At 45.4% G+C, this 18,175-nt stretch overlaps 1 protein-coding gene across 3 annotated transcripts in view; it reads left to right on the top strand.

The window, feature by feature from the left end:
* BLK (BLK proto-oncogene, Src family tyrosine kinase) overlaps positions 1 to 18,175 on the top strand; it is a 410,535-nt gene that overhangs the window by 255,478 nt on the left and 136,882 nt on the right. For all 3 annotated transcript variants that reach the window (XM_078647570.1, XM_078647568.1, XM_078647569.1), the window contains one exon: positions 15,551 to 15,641. In XM_078647570.1, coding sequence (XP_078503696.1) covers positions 15,551 to 15,641 — 91 coding nt within the window. The remainder of the gene's footprint in view (positions 1 to 15,550; positions 15,642 to 18,175) is intronic.

Consider the following 18,175-nt stretch of genomic DNA (forward strand, 5'->3'; position numbering starts at 1 on the left):
CGTTGAGTAGGGATATCGGACGATAGGACGTACATTCGTCCGGTGGTTTACCTGGTTTCGGTATTGAAATTATAGTAGCTATTCTTTGATCAAGTGGCAGCTCTCCCCTGCTCAGACTGTCCTGGAACATCGCTTGGAGATATGGAACAGTGAGATCAGAGACGCGTTTATAGAATTCAATAGAGATCCCATTGGGCCCCATGGCCTAACCCGATTGTAGTGAGTGGACTGCCGCCAGTACTTCGTCCTTTGTAAAGTCGGATTCCAGAAGCAATGCTTCCTCATACGATAAGGCGGTCATTTTTATGTCTTTAATGTAAGTCTGGGCCTCCTCCGATGTATGTGTGAGGTAGATGTGTAGACCTTTTCGTAGTAATCAGCTAAAGTGTCTGTAATGTCTGACGGAGACGTGACTATTTCGTCTGACGAGGTACGTAATTGCGCAATCGTCCTTTGTGCCCTTTCTTTCTTATCTAGCCATGCCAGCAGTCTACCAGTCTTATCACCCTGTTCGTAAATAGTGTGCCTAGTGGTTTGAAGTCGTAACTTGACTTGCGTCTTTTGTAGTTCAGTGAGCTCGCATTGTTTGAGGCGTAAATTATGTGCTGTCTCTACAGTAGGGTCAGTCTCATGCAGCTTCTGAAGCTCCATTAGATCTGCCTCAAGAGCCTCTAGGTCGTCCTTCAGCGCCCGCCTGTACCCTGTAATGGAAGAAATTGCTTGCCCTCGCAGTACCGCCTTGAAGGCCTCCCACAGTACGCTGGGGGACTGCACTGAACCCAAATTATCCTGAAAGTATTGCTTTGTGACTGTAACAATATCCTTTCTAATCGCAGGTATCTGTAAATAACCCGGTGAAATGGGAAAAATTCACTTACGCACTTTTATGTGAGAGGTATAAGTTAAACTAACCGGCGAGTGATCGGAGATACCCCTTGGCCGTATCTCTGTGTCAGTCAAATAGGGGAGACTGTCCGCGGAGACAAAGAAATGGTCAATGCGTGAAAGACTACTATGTGCCCCCGACTGAAAAGTATAACCACGTTCCCCGGGGTGTTTGTATCTCCATCCATCAATATCCCCAGTGCATCCAGGAACCCATTCATACGAGTGTTACCCACCCCTACCATCCTGCTTGGGTGGCGGTCCAGTTCTCCATTCACTACAGCATTGAAGCCCCCCCCCCACAATAAGTAAGTTCACCTTCTGGTAAATCCAATAAAAATGCGCTAAGAGCCGGAAAGGTCACAGAGTGGAGGGCAGGGGGAGCGTACACTGAGACAATATTAAACCGCTTTCCCTCCCATTGACACGTGACGGCAGCAAATCTCCCAAGGGTCTCTGTCCAAACCTGATGCACAATTAAGGGGAATCGTTGCCGCACTAAGATACCGACCCCTCTGGAGCCCGTGGAAAATTCTGAATGCGCTACCATTTTGTAGCCCCATCGGTCTAGTGCTTTATAAGTCGGCCCCACCAGCTGTGTTTCTTGGAGTAATGCTATAGCCGGTGCAGCGCGTCTTATATATTGCAACACCAATCCCCGTTTAATCTTATCTCCCAGCCCATGTACATTCCAATTAATTACGGTCATAGGGGACACCGGGGTCATGGAGGGGGCGCTAACAGAATCATCAGTAGACATCAATTCCGGGTGTTCCACCACCATTACAGCAGTTTTCTAAACCATTCTCATCATCACACATCTCGCCAATCTTAGCCAGCAATCGCAGCCCCAAATTGCAACTTGAAACAAAACTCAAAAAACCCTTACATTCCCCCCACAATACTCAAACCTACTAAACACCCTACCCACAACCCCCGAGGAACTCCCCCACGCCCCCCCACTCCCACTCACCCTCCTCCCTGCTCCCCTGCCTGTGGATGTAGAACAACCCACCACCCAAAATGGCAGAGTGCCTTTACCCCTCCCAACCATGCTTAATCGCAAAGGGGAACCGAGTCCCCCGTCCATTGGCATTCTAATTTGTCAACAATAAATCACAGCCGAAAAACTGAGAGACGCCCTTACTAAGTATCATAACATGTCGAGGCACTCAATAAATCAACCACATTACATCCCGTTAATACTATAAAGCTAACCCCCGCCTAGGGATCCTGTATAAGCAAATTCCCTCACACCCCCCCCCCTCCCATTCCCATTCTAGTTGCGTAAGGCCAAACTGGCATGTCCTGCAGTCAATTGGGGGGCCGTTTCACTCTTGTTCCTCTAGGCCACTCGGTTCTGTTGTAGCTCCCTCCGCCGTCATGTCGGGGTCACCACCGTTCCGTCGTCCCCCTCTGTCGCGACGATTACCCCTTCGGCCTTCAACAGTAGTCCAGCCCTCCAGCCATTCCCAGGCCGCTTCCGGTGAATCGAAGAACTAGGGCTTGCCATCCCATTCCACTCTCCACTGGGCCGGGAAGAGCATTGCGTACTTCAGATCTCTACTGCGCAGCTCCCGCTTGACTGCTTGGAAACTCCTCCTCTGCGCCTGGACTCTGGCCGTGAAGTCGGGGAAAAAGGACACTTCATAGTTATCAATTTGAAGTGGCGGGCCAGATCTGGCACATTGCAGAATACTGTCCCTATCTCTGAAATTAAAGACCCTGGCGATGATCGGTCGTGGTGGGGCCACAGGCTTGGGCCGGCCGCCTGGCACTCTATGTGCACGCTCTATGGATAAGTAACTAGATAGCGCCTTGGGCTTTAGGTGTTCAGTGACTAGGTCCTCCACATAGAGATCAGCCGCAGGCTCCTCCGTTTTTTCCGGAACGCCCAAGATCCGGATGTTGTTTCGGCGGGCCCTCCCTTCATAATCGTCCAGCTGTTGCGCCATTCTGACCTGCCGCTTCTCCATTTCCTCCATTTGACGTTGAAGTTCCGAAGTGTCATCTCGAAGTGCCGTCGTCGCTATCTTGAGCTCCTGTACTTTCTCGTTCATCTGTTTGAAGTCCGCTCGGAGCAGGCACACTTCTACTGTGACTGAGTCCATGGAGGTGCGCATTCCACCGATAGCCGCCAAGACGTTGTGAAGCGTCTGTTCCTGTTCGGCTGTTCGGGTCACCTCCGGTGCTCCCTTGTCCGACCTTGGGGAGTCGCCTTTATCGCCGCCCTTGGTCCACGCAAATTTCGACAGCTGCCTCTGGGCATTGCCTCTGGAGCCCCTTCCCCCTGTTGCCATTCTCTAGGCCGCTGGCTGCCAACGCACTGTCCTTTAAAGTATAAACGCAATCTATCAAGCACTGCTCTCCAATAACTCGCAGCAGTAGAAGGGATCTTCACGAGGAGAGGGGTACCATCAGGTCAGCACAAAGTCTCGCCGGGCCTCCTATCAAGTCGCACAAATAATTTAACGCAGGCGGCAGCTCACCCTGTGGTCCACCAAGTCCGGCCTCTCCGTCAATGCCCCCAAGCCGAGGAACGCCGCTGAGGTCTTGAGCGGACAGGGGAGGGGCAAGACAGCCCGCCCCACAATTAACTGCTGCACATTGGGGGGGAGAAAGCAACCTGGGGGGGACCCTTCCATAGGCCCGGGGGCGCTTCAAAATGATGCAAAGCCCCACAGGCGTCAGCTTAGTGAAACTACTCGGCAGCCAGGCAATAGAAACAGGGGGGCCAAGCCCAGCCCCCACAGCACCATTCAACAATTCCCCAGATCACTCAGTGGACCCGGCTCCAGAGCGCACTGCTACAAAACTAGAGAAACGTTCAGGGGGGCCCGGGCCACACCACCGCCACCACCGGAGCCTTCTTACATCCCCGGGCAGCAAGGTTAACAGGCCACTTCGTCCAGGTCTCCTCTCACTGTTCTCATCCCAGCGGGGGGTTGTGATGAAGCCGCGGCTCTCCCGCCGCACTCTCACTACATTCAGGGGGCGGAGGGCCGCCCATCTCCAGCAGGCCCAGAAGCCGGGGCCTGGATTTTGATGGTGCCCCGGTTCGGGGTCACCGCGCCCAGCCTCACGTTGAGGGGGGGAGGGGGGGAAAGGGGACAACCTCTGCCGGTCGCGGCACTTCCTCCGCCGCTGTCGCTCCTTACTGGCCGCCGGTGTTACCCTCGCATATGCACCGCCGAATCACAGCACGACGGCGGGTCCGCTCGCTCCCACAGCCCGCACCTCAGGCCAGCACCGCCATCTTCGGATCGCGTCCTCGGGAGCCGCCGCCACAGGAGCAGGATCAGCCGCTGTTGGATCGCGACCTGGCAGGGGGTATTTGGGCAGCTTCCCTCTTAATACTGCGTCTTTTTATCCGGATTTGTGGGCTGTGGCACGGCTTTATTGCCTTGGGTAGGGGAGAGCTCGGTTAGGCAGCAGCCATTACTCTCGGCTGCTAGCCACGCCCCCTCAAATACAATTTTTGAAAATTCCACTTTTAGAAAGTTGCAGTTTTCCTCCCTTAGCCCTTTGCCTGCATCATGTCACTGGGTCAACTGACTGGGTGTAGCAGACAGTTGGGTTTTGTGTATTCTCCCTCCTAGACAGCCACACACAATAGAGAGCTTAAGAGTGCCTGGATGCGCCATAACTGGCAGGATGGGAGGGCAGAGCTGGGCAGAGCTGGACGCAGCCCTACTTACACTTGAGTAGGCGGTTTTCTGCCTTTCCACAAATGGCTGCATACCACCTATAGTTAGTCTGGAGCCAGTGGAGTCAGAAAACCTGTGCACTTCAAAGAGAAACCTCTAGAAACTTCTCCAACTTCAAAAAAGCACCTGGTATGAATATTGGACCTCAGACACCAACTCTTTAGTATACTTCTCGGCCTGTGGGCTCGGCCAGCAGAAGGACTGCTGTGCTGCTGAATGTACTGCCAATCGGCTGTACTGCTGCTCTGAAGGACTGCTGCCCTGTTGTGCTGACCTGCTGCTCTCTTGCCTGGGTGAGAAGTAGTGGACCTGAATCTGCTGAACCCCGAACCTCAGAGTGACTCCAAGAGCTTGTTGTTTAGCCTCCTGACTAGAGACTTAGGGACAGAAGGCTCCAACAACCTAGAACCCAGAATCTGGACTCCACCATCTGTGAGACCAACCCTGCCAAGTGCTGCCACCCCAATCTGGGGCCCTTGGAAGTGGGACTGAAGATGTTCTGCCAGCCAATATGTGGATCCAGCTGAACTGTCACAAGAATGTCAGATTTAGAACCCCAATCCCTAGCTGATGGGTGCACTTAACATTGAAAGTTTTCGGTTTCTCCTCCAATTACATAATATTTTACCTTTCAGAGAAGACACTCAATTCCAATTCCGTATTAATGGATGATCATTTTAATCCATAATTTTAATTTCAAATGCTTCATTTAACAGGTTATGATTTAAAATTCAATCACTCATATAACCCAATGAATTTCGGGTTAAGGATGACCCTTCATCAGGGGGCTCTAAAAACGAAATTAAACAAGAGCCAATTCAGTCCAAACTATTCAAATAACTACACTGTTGGTCAATGCTAATCATTGTCAACCCCCGTGCTTAAAGATCAAAGAGCTATCAAAGGGTATGTCAATGTGCTCGACACCATGCAACGTGAATAAAAAAAGTGTGGTCATTCTTCAACTCCTCTTTAATGTGCTGTGAATTCTAACGTGCTTTCCCTCAAGACACATATAAAATTGTGCGTTAGTGTATTCAGCTCTTATATTCGGTTTTCATGCCATAAAACCAATTACGTGCTCATATGAATTGAAAATGGTGCATCTCCGGGCAATCCCTAGCAACCAGTCCTTGAAGATTATCTGCTCGGGTGGAGGGGAGGAGTCAAGATGGCGGGTTGAACGCCGCCGAGTGAAGACGCTGTATGTGTTGGTCTGCTCTCCTAAGTTTTACTACGCCCTAATGTTCAACGCCTCAATGCTATACCGCCTCAATGCTATACCGAAGAATGGAAGAGGACAAGGAGGAGGTTTACTGACCGACTGAAAATAAAGAGAACTCTCATTTCTGTAACCAGAGAGGAGAGAAGAGAAAGAAAGCTTACCGCTTGCACTTCCAAAGAGGAACGTTTGGAGACCGGCGCTCAACGCGATCAATGTACTGGCGGTTGCTGCAGCACTGCGGCGGGAGCTTGCTTCGCTCTTGGAGCCGCGCAGCGGGCTTCGCTCGCTCATTACCGTCCTCTGCAATTACAGCCGGCTGGGCGCTCCCAGCTTTGCCACAGCTGTGTACACACCGGAGGATTTTCCCGGTCACACGGCTTAGGCTGCAACGGCTAACGGAGACGGAGACAGAGACGGCGGAATCGGCGGCGGTGTGCGAATCAATGTCCTCACGCCAGACTAGATCCAGGAAGACCGCTCAGGCATAAAAAAAAACGCCTTCAGGTACCATGTCTGCAGCGGGGGTAGGAATAACTGTGGCAGGGTCTTTAGGCGATAAAATTGAGACCCAGCAAACATTAACATTTAAAGAGACAAACGCAAATAATTTTGCTAAATCTAAACCTAACCCTGACTATTTAAAGACTTCTAATATTTTTGGTATAGGCAATGTTGGCAATGTTGATGTTGATAAGAGTCAGAGCCAGAGTCTGGGGGTGAAACATGATTCTGGTACAGTTACAAAAGGTGGTGTCAGTGGTGACCTAAGTGGTGAACCAAGGACAACAGAGATACCGCTAACCGGCAAACAAAAGAGGAAAGAGAACGATAAAACGGATAAAACTGGGGATAAAACTGATGAGATACAGGCTAATAAAGAACTTGCTGCACCCATAGTGCCACGCAATAAATCTGTGGAGACTTTGACTTTGGCAGATATGAGTACTCAAGTTCAAGATAATGGGCTTGTTACTGAGATGCGCTGTGGTAAAAAAGGCTCTGATAAACTTCCCATGGATAAGGGTCTAACAGGCAAAGTAACTAAAGAAACCAGCGAGATAAAATTGGCCAAGACCAGTGAGATCGCTAATACTATGGAGGCTATGGAGGCTCCAACAGAGAGAGGCTTAACAAATAAACCACTACATATTGTACAAGTTCAACCAGAAGGCGCTGTAAATCTTAATACCAACATTAAGACATTTGTACAGACAGACACGCCTAAAACAAAAGAGAGAGATAAGGAGAAAGAAGGTGTGGTTGATTTATCTCAGGAATCGGGGGGTAAATCAGACGAAGATTCAAATGTCGACTACGAGGAAATTTCCGAAGCAGAAGAAGATGGGCCCAACGATGTACCCAAAGTGATAACTAACAAAAAATTGGTGCCAAGGAAAGTCAAGAGGAAAGTTAAGACTAAGCAAAAAATTCTTTTACTTAAAACAACAGGTAAAGAAATGGCAGGAAGCAAAAAAAGTCGATTAATAGATGATAGCCCTCTGAGAAGATGGATAGAGGCTAAAGGTGGAGTCAAGAACATGGCCCTAAGACTTTCGGGGGCCAGTCCCGACGAGTTGAACGGTCAGTTTAGTAAAATTCAGGAGGGCAATTTAAGTAAGGCTATAAGCCTGAATTTGAACAAGCCCATGGACCCATTAACTGATTCCAGCTCAAGCGCACTTTCCTCGAACCAAGAGGTACCTAGTAATATGGCTTCAGCTTCTGCAGAAGTGAATGGTGACTCAAGCACTGGGATTTACCCGGGAGACCCGAGAATTTCTTCTATCTGTATTTCAGATACTTCTTTGTTTCACACCACACTAAATGATGTTGTGAAAGCCAGCGAGGAACAAGATCTTGAACTTTCAACTCTTAACACTGATCAGATAAATGAAGCCAATGAAACCACAGTATCCTGCTTGAGGAGAATTCAAACACAATTAGATCATAACTCTGATGCTAATTCAGGAGAAACTTTGGAACATGATTCTTTGGAGGTTGTGTCGGACGATTCAAATCTCAATTCTCAAAAAACAGTACCCGATCTGTTTCCCGCATTAGCTCGAAATCCCTCTCAAGCGAATGAATCTGACACTCCAAATACTACATCTTCTAAAAATATATCAATGGAGGCAATTATGCAGACTCTCATAGAACAGAGAGCGGAAATACAACAGCAATACCTTCAACTAAGAGAGGATAATACTAAGATACAAGGAACTATGAGAGATATTTGCCAAAACTTGGGCGGAGTAACAAAAGAGATAGAAGACATTAAAGCACGAATAGTGGAGGTGGAAGAAGATGTAAGTCAAGCCACATCCACTGGTAAACAAAATACTTCAAGAGTGTCCCTGCTGGAAGCTAAAGTGGAGGACTTGGAAAACCGGGCCCGAAGACAAAACCTTAGACTATTCGGTATACCTGAAGGTATTGAGGGGTCGGACCCGAGAGCCTTTATGGTTAAACTCTTCCAAAGGGCCTTTTTGGATCTCGCGGATTGGGATTGGGACTCCCAGCTCCAGAGAGTACATAGACTTCCTTTAGTCCAAAGAAATACTAACAGTAAATTTCCGAGACCTTTTTTGATTTACTTTGGTAACTTTCTTTTGCGACAAGCAGTAGCACTAAAAGCTAAGCCTAACAATCCTGTCACTGTTGATAATTTCACTTTCTTTGTAAAGTCAGATCTAACTAAGGCTACAATGGATAAGCGTTGGGAACTTCGGAAGTTGATAGATGCCTTTAAAAATTTAGGCTGCCTGGCCTACCTTCAAGAACCTGCTCGCCTTAAGGTCATTCGAGATGGGCAAGTGGTCTTTTTCACTGATCCCTTACCTGCGGAACAATGTTTGGAAAAATTTTCCCGCGATAATGAAAGAAGAAAGCAAAAAGAAAAAGAAAATTAGTGCTTTATCTTTTTCTCCCTCCCCCTTTTTTCTTTTTTTTTTTCTCTTCCTTTCTTCTTTTCCTCCTCTATGTAGAGTGATATTTGACAATATTTTATAAAGGGAGTTGAATATAGATACTATAGGTACTATATGTTTGATTCAACTTAGGGTTGAGCAACCAATCATGCATGCTTCTTCACAGAGCTGCCACTCCAGCGGCAGCAACGCTAGAGGGGAGCTCCCCCCCTAGGAACGGGGTGTTACAAGGGAGGGGGTGGGGTTGCCACAAGGGCAACGGTGGCAACGGGAGTCGGGGGTGGGGGGTGGTGATAAAAAGGAAAAATGTGTTTGCAAGTTTGGACGTTTCATTTTTGTTTAAGGAAAGTAGGAATGTAATGGTAATGAAGGTTAAAACATGGAGGTATAGGAGTATATTGTGTGTAAGATCAATATTAAATAAATGCTTAAGATAAGAATTTTATGTTGGAATGTAGATGGCCTAAATAACAAAAGCAAGAGAAATCTAGTAAAAGAAGAGATTAAAATGTATAACCCTAACATAGTGCTGTTGTCAGAAACTCATATAAAATATCAAGATAAGAAATTGCTAACACAACTAGGTTATGATTTGGTTATCTGTACCTCATTGAATGAGACCATAAGGGGAGTTGCTATTTTAAAACAAAGATCACTTCAATTGGATATAATGAAGACTGCCACAGATAATAGAGGCAGGTGGGTAATCGCACAGATTCAAGGTGCTAGAGTTAAATTAGTATTCTGTGTGGTATACGGCCCAAATATTGATAAGCCTAAAATCTATGAAGATTTAAGTTTAGAGCTATTAGAATGGGATGGGGAAATTATTATTGCTGGAGACTTTAATTGTGTGATGGATTATAAAAGGGACTCTACGGGGCCTATGAATTATAAGAGAATGCGCAAAGTTAGAACTGCGATTTTAGAATTAGCAAGATTAAATAATATTAGAGACATATGGCGGTCTAAACATCCAAAAGTGCCAGGTTTTACTTATTATTCTGCCCCGCATAGATCATGTTCTAGGATTGACATGATATGGGCCTCTGAACATATTTTAGAAAATTGTACGATCGAAATCTGCCCCAAAATAACATCAGATCATAATCCTCTTCTTATGGAAATTAACATTGATAATCAGAATGTAAAACTAAGAAAATTTACTTTTCCCAGACACTTATTGGTTGATCCAGCTTTCATTACACTAATTAAAAATCATATACAGGAATTTATTATGTTAAATACTAACACAGCGAGTATTAATACTGTATGGGATACCTGTAAGTGTAGCATCAGGGGTTGTGTCCAACAGTATGTATACAGGCTTAATGCAGAAAATCGCATTAAGAATAAGGATATGACAGTTAAACTACTAGATCTGGAATCGCAACTGGCTGAAGCAACATTACAATTAAAAAATGATACTGATCTGATTAGAACACAACTAGCAGGGCTACAAGCTGGACTTAGAAAAACGTTAAGGGAAAGATACGCGGTTAGATTACACAAATACAAGTTAGATCAATATGAAGGCGGCGATTGCATTGGAAAAATATTAGCTTTCAAAACCGCTGATAGGAAAGCGAAAACTAGAATTAAAGAAATAATGGGGTCAGATTTAGTGTTATACGGGCAAGAAGATCAAATTTTAGCTCAATTTGTTAAATTTTACCAGCACTTATACACCCCAGAGGAGCTACCGAGCAAATCAAATATTGAAAAATATCTTGATCAACATTTAAGCTCAACGCAAGAACTTAAACATGAAACAATTCAACATCTGAATTCAAATATTACTATTGAGGAGATCAAAATAGCTATCGACCATATACCCTTAGGCAAGGCAGTTGGGGAAGATTGCATACCAGGAGAAGTATACAAACTCTGTTACCAGGAGTTGGCTCCACTACTACAAACAGTTATTAACTTTATTATTGTTTCCAAACAAGCTCCTTCTTCTTGGAAACTCGCTAAAATTATATTTTTTTTGAAAAAGGGGAAGCCAGAAAATGAGTGTGGATCGTACCGGCCCATATCTCTACTAAATTCCGATGTAAAAATTTTTGCTAAGATTCTAGCTAATCGGCTAGCGCCCCATATGCCGGATATTGTAAATCCCCAACAACATGGCTTTGTGATAGGTAGAGATACCACGATGCATGTTAATACTTCCATAACTGCCTTGGATGTTGCAGAAACTACAAACACCCCACTCGGTATGATAATGTTAGATGCGGAAAAGGCATTTGACCGAGTGGGGTGGGAATATCTATGGACAGTATTAAGAAGAATGGGTATAAATGGCCCTTACCTAGACTGGGTTATGTCAATTTATGATGAACCACGGGCGGTGATTAGCTACGGAGGCACAGATTCTAACAACTTTAAGATTTCTAGAGGTACTAGACAGGGATGCCCCCTTTCACCATTATTATTTGCTTTATCCTTAGAACCTTTTTTAAATGCTTTAAATGCCCAAACAAATATAATACCCGCTCAACATGGGGACATAACCCTTAAATTAACAGCTTTTGCGGATGATATCGCAATATATACTTCGGATGTGTGTAAGGCTATGCCAGCAATTATAGAGGAAGCTCACAAATATGGGGAAATCTCTGGGTATAAATTAAATGTTAACAAAACCCAAATTATACTTAATTACACCCCGGCTGCATGTAACTATAAGATCTGCAAAGAAGCTGTATATTTAGGTATTAAGCTTATGGTTAAAGTGGAGAAAATTGTTGAAATAAACTATGGGGCATTTCTCAAAGAGACAACTGAGAGCTTCAAAAAATGGCATAAGATACCTCTGAGTTTACTAGGGAGGTTAAATCTGATTAAAATGAAAATTTTACCTAAGCTACTCTATCTGTGTAGAGCTATACCACTACTGCCAAATAAGTTGTTTTTTAAGAAATTGGATGGTATCTGTAGCAGCTTTATCTGGGGGTATAAAAAGGCACGGAGGGCGGTCAAATTTTTGACATTACCTATTTCTAAGGGGGGACTTACTTTTCCGGATTTTAATTTCTACTTTTTAGCTACTTTTTTTTTGCGTATTAGGAGCTTATTAAAGAGTACTCCTTCTTTATTTTTTCATCAATATATGCTGGGGGCAGATGCCAACCAATTTCTATTACGGGTTCATGACCCTAATTACTTTAAAAGAGTAAAATTTAAGACGGCTAAACATGCTATCAGAATTTGGAACAAAATCCTGCACATTAGTAAATGCTCATTTTATAACGCAGAGCTGAGACTATGGAATAACCCTGGCCTTCCTGGCATTTTTTCGGATGGTTTGGGCAATCGGTGGATGAGACTAGGTATAAATACACTAGGAGACATGTATGGTATTAATGGCTTGATGGATTTTGAGAATTTAAAAGTTACGAATGGGCTCACTGATGATATGTACTTTAAATATAGACAACTTAGAGATTTTTTTTGTAATAAATTGAAGTTAGTGGAAGTTGGACAATCTGAAATTCTTGAGGGTATTTACTCAGAAAAAACTAAATCATTGATTAAATGGGGATATCAATGGTTTATTAAGGAGAAGGCTGAAAACATCACTCAAATTGCAGCTAAATGGTCTCGTAGATTAGACCAAAACATTAATGCGGCTCACATTGGTAATGCTCTAACCCATCTAAACGATTTAGTTCACTCTTCCAACTTGAAAATGCAACTATATAGGACAGTTACGGAGCTCTACTACACGCCTCAAAGGATATCCAGCTGGTCACAAGGTAGTTCTTTGACCGATAAATCCAAGTGTGCTAAATGTGATACTGCCGCGGCTGGTATTGAACATATGTTATTTTACTGCCCCGCACTCTCTAATTTTTGGAATCGTATATCTTACTATCTTCAATTTTTTCAAATAAGCTCTTTGGATTTTACGGTACAATGGGTTTTGTTAGATATTCAAGATAGGAACTGTCCCAATAAAGATCTTTTAACAATTTTGCTAGCATGTGCTAGATTAATTATAGCTAGGGTCTGGATTTCTAAAGAACCCCCCAGGGTAGCAGATTGGCTAACTCTTGTATACGAAATTAGAACTATGGAGTTTTCTCTAGCTAAGCTTAGAGGCCCTAAAGCCCTATTGAAAAAAGAAAAGATTTGGAAGAATTTTTTTGTTGGTTAAGAGCCGTGATTAGGCTTAATCTGTAGAAACAATGTGAAGTTTGAATTACGAAATACTGTACAATGTTTTCATTCCTCAATGCTATGAATTGATAACTGTATGTTAATTATGGAATTGGTCTGCTATGAATTTTGTCACCTCTTGCAAACAATAAAAACGTTTAAAAAAAAAAAAAAAAAAGAAAATGGTGCATCTCCTCTGCTGAGTGGTGCGACCCGAGCAAATCCGATGCATCACCTCTGCTGCGTGGATTTCCTGATGCACTGACTTTACATTGTAATCACCAGCCCCATCAGAATCACCGTGGCTTGACGCATCTTAAAAACAGGCCTTCGCATCACAAGCCTCTTTTTGATGGAATCTTCAACAGCAACACAAGACCTCGCATCGCACCATCGAAGTCAGACTCTGCTTTGCAAGTCCTCATTGATGGGATCCTTGATGACGATGCAGGTTCTTGCACCGTACCCTCGCAGCTCCTCAGAACCAACGCATCACGTCAGCGGCACGATGCATCCTTGATGCAGGACTCTGCAATACTCTGCTACCAGGATTTAAGGTTCTCTTGTTTAGTAGACCCTGTAGCCTGCCCACACTCCAACTTGGTCGGCATGAACTTGTGACTTTGTCCCAGTCTAGCCCGAACAGATATCTCTAGTTGGCACTTTGTGCTTTTTGGTGCTAGTTTCACTGAAATCTTTAAGCTTGCGTATCTCCAGTTCCTCTAATTGAATTTTTATCATTTTGGTCTTGTTTTGCTTATTGAAAATTATTCTATTTTTGTAAATTGGTGTGGGATATTTCTGGTGCTCTGTTTGAAGTATTGCCTCTTAGTTAAGCTTGACTGTTTGTGCCAAGCTACCAGAGGGTTGAGCACAAGTTAATTTAGGGTTTGCGTTTGTCTTCACTGTGTCTTGTATTGTGGTTTCTACTTGAATAGGGTTTAACCTCCCTCAACCTCTAATGCCATTTCTTACACTGTGGCATCATTTGATGAATCCACATGCAGTTTAGCAGGCGGCTTGTTTATCCTTAAGTGTGCTAGGGAAGTTTAGTGAAGATCTATTACGGAGCAAAGTTAATGTTCATGTGCTAATAACTTTGTAATGAATTTGGCAGGCTGTTAGAAAGTTAAGCCCAGCACAGGAATCCCAGGGTTGACACAGATCTAACAAGAGGGAGAAAAGTTAAAGGGGTGACAATAAAACCTTGATTTGCAAATAACTCATGCACACAAGTTAAAGGACACTTACAAGGTTTAGCTTATTCTTGATATTTTGAATTTCATGCAAATTCGTCAAGGGTGAGAACACTTAGAGGCAGAGTTGAAAAACCAACATTTTGCTCTCTGATTCTGAAAAAACATGCTTGACACAGAACTTAGCATGAAAATAGAACTTGACTCACGGAAGTGCCTTTGCGTGGTTTAGTGTAAATTTGTTTAGTAGTATATGAGAAATGAGTGTTAGACAAATGTATTAGTGTGCTTCATAGGGTTAAAAGTTACAGATGTGTGAACTGTTAGTCCACAGTCAGTTCTCAAATCTGAGTTCGCAGATTTATGAAGACATATATTTTGCCTATATTATAAGTTTTGTTAAACTGACATCTTCACAACTTTATGAAATTGTAAAATGTGTCTTCTTTAAAAAACTTTGTTGGTGAAATTATGGTGAAGACTGGTACATTTTGAATTCGATTTACCAAACTTAAACCCAAACTTAAAGTGGAGAAGTGTGGCTCAATGGTTAGAGCGGCAGACCCTGATGCACAGGTCTAGCCCGGGAACAGGGTTCAATTCTCCGCCTCGGCGGGTCTTGGGCTCAAAAATTCCATGGACCTGATAATTCTCGCCTCGGTGCCTATTCCAATCATGGAGTCACACTCTGCAACTCTGGGCAATAGCTTGCTTAATATCCACAACGGCCCCCACAACGCTAAGGATGCCTGGCATCCACCTTGGGGGTGCCCAGGAGTGGACACCTCACAGGGGAAGCCAGGATGGGTTCCACAGCGGTATTCGTACAAGCGCCTTGAGACCCTTGCGGGTGAGTAGTGCGCTATACAAGTATCAATTTACAAAACCCTGCCCAGTCTATTGCACCTAGCACAATAGGCAACCCTTTTAACTGTTACAACTTTTTACCTTCTTCTTGCTGGTACTTTTCAGTGCTTTGACCCTATTCCCTATATTTGTGTGAGGAATTAGTATGTCCAAACATATTCCTAACTGCTTTCTCTTTTTAATTGTACCCAAAATGTGCATCCTTTTCAAAATATTTACTGTTTAACTTTCCGAAAAAGAATGCTGCCAGTATACTCTTGATTGTTACATTTACTATCTAGTCTATATTTCAATATTGGTGTATATTGGTCGATTATTTGCTTTCCACAGTTGTATAATTTATGTAAAGTTCCACCATGATTCCATTCAGCAATGCATGCGTGGTTATAGCTATTGTATTGTAAATGCAATTAATTATTTGTCGAAGGTAAACTTTTTTACACATAAGGTATATCAGCCACAACGTAAGTGAGAGCTGTGATAGGTAATTGTAATTCTCTCTTTCCTACTCTTGTTCCTAAGTGGAGAAAGTCTGCACCTGTATTGGTGAACTCTAAATTTGTGTTCATATTTTTACAGAAACGTTTGCTGTGGCGTTATATGACTTTTCTCCTGTAAATCTCCAAGACCTTCAGCTACACAAAGAGGAAAAAGTAAAGATTCTCTCTGAGTAAGCAACAGTGTTCTGTAATTTCATTAGCTGCTGCTACATTGTGCAGCAATATCAACTTCTTAAATATTCTTAATGTCCTGAAAGAGATTTTCCTTTGTGGTAGAAATCAAGAGTGCCAGCCTTTAACGTGTTAGAAAATGTCAAATGCGTGTCTTCCTGTTGCACAGGAATAATACATAGGTAAATTGACTTGCGTAATTAAAGATGATGTAAAGCAATTCTGCACAAAAGCGCAAGGTTATACATTTAAAAACTAAGGGGCATATTCATAAGGAGCTATCGCCGAATTAATGGCACTTTATCGCAGCCAAAGTCGTGATATATTTACCTCTCCACAAGCTGGTGTTAACAGCCCACAGCACCAGTTTTCCCGTGATAGCTGCCGCAAAAAACATCGCCACAGAGGACACCCGCAAATATCGCTAATGAGATGCAGAGTAGGTGTTCCCGTGCAAAAAGCCGTGACAACACCACACCTCAACATTCACAACGGCCAGCCAGATCGCTGATAAGAACACAAAATACGCGATAATGCACGTTAGCAGCAGGAATTTTACACCTGCTCTGACCTGGTGTAAAGTTGGACGGCAGCCTGCACCACAAAAGGGAGCACAGCCCAGTGCGTCATTGGAAGGGCAACAGATGCCATGTAGATACTCATCATACAGCCCGGACACCCAAGAGGGCCACAACACCCACCCGGCACCCTCCCACCCCTTTCCCCACCCCCGGACCACCACAGAGGCAGTGCAGACAAAGACATCGGCCCTCCAGGAAACGCACCTGCCTCACAGGCCCAACATCTGATAATGTCACTGTCCACTACAGGCTGAGAGGGACAACCATCCTACGCATCCTGGCCATCATCACCTAACAGGCCAATGGCACCAACACAGTGGACAACCAACATCACACCCCACACCAAGCTGCTGGCTGTGTTGCACCTGTTGGCCCCTGGCACACCCCAACCAACACCTGCCAGAGTCGGCATAGTCTCACAGCCAGCCACATCCAAGTCCCCCACACCTGTCCTGGACATCACCATCACCCTGGCACCCCAGTCCCCATACGTCCAACATAATGCGTAGGAACCGCTGGAGGCCAAGCAAGGACCTTACGCCATAGCCGGATGCACGCACGTGTTGGGGGCAATCCACTGCATACATGTCCCACCTGTGCCCCCTGGTGACACGGCACACAATCAGCGCAACAGGAAGCACACATCCCACATCAATGTGCAGGCAACATCAGAACACCGTAGCACCTTCACCAATGTCGCCTCCAAATACAAAGCCAGTGTGCATGATCCCTTCATCCTCCACCAGTCCATCAGCAACCAGTGTTCCCAGGATGGCACCATGGGAAATGCACAGCCCCTTGGCAAGTTCCAAATTAACACCAAACTCACCTCGACTCCACAACCATGCAATTCACAACTCTGGCAATGCACACGTCACAAAATCACAACTAACTAACCAACATGCACACCCACCAGACTCGATAGAACAACTTACAATAGTAACCTGGGCAAGCCGTGAACATGACCAATCAACGGCATTGCACCTCAGCCACACAATAGCCGAAAGTGGGGAGAGGTGGCATCCAGGCATGTGTGAAGTATGCAGTAGAACCATGATTGGGAAAGTACACAATGCCAAGAGTGGCGGTGATGTGCTGGACAGACCGCAGTATGTAAAACACACCCATATCCACGCCGACATACACCTCTGGTGTATGGAGTGTAGTGGACAGTGGACGCAACCATGTCACCCCAGCCAAGGGGTCCTTGCGGAAATGTTGCCTGTTACGCCCCCGTAAGCGTGAGCAGAGTGGGATGGCCCGGCAAACGCCAGGTCAGTGTAAGGGTGTGAATAAAAAGCACATAGCCCTGGGCGTGGTCCTCTTCCACAAAGCCAACATCTCTGCCAGGGCAGCGCCTCCCACCCCGCCATGAGGCCGACGCCGTCCTCATTAGCGGAGTTGCCTGCGATCCTGTGCGCCTGCCGTACACCGGCCCGCTGGACCACAAACCCGTCAGGCCTGACCCTGCGCAGCCAGCCCACACTGATCACCAGCTGACACTGGCGTGTGTCAAGGAGGGCCCACCACATGCCGGCACAAGATCCGAGCATGAGGCTCGCGAACCTGCCAGCCTCTCAGACCATTGCTGGCCCCTGACTTTGGCCCACATTACTCCTTCCTCGTTGACATATTTCACTGGCGTCACTGCGGCCCAGTGGGTCCCATATGTGAATCTGTGTCCTGGCTCCTGAATGGCAGTGATCCCAAATCCGGGCCAGCGGTCGACACCTGGTGCTACAAACCCTGTTCAACGCCAGCCGATGACACGTGGTGCCACTAACCCTGTTCAACGCCAGCAGGTGACACGTGGTGCCACAAACCCTGTTCAATGCCAGCCGTTGACACGTGGTGCCACTAACCCTGTTCAACTCCAGCAGGCGACATGTTGCGCCACAAACCCTGTTCAACGCCAGCAGGCGACACGTGGTGCCACAAACCCTGTTTGACGC

The sequence above is a fragment of the Lissotriton helveticus genome, chromosome 6, assembly GCF_964261635.1.
Source record: "Lissotriton helveticus chromosome 6, aLisHel1.1, whole genome shotgun sequence".
Lineage (NCBI taxonomy): Eukaryota > Metazoa > Chordata > Amphibia > Caudata > Salamandridae > Lissotriton > Lissotriton helveticus.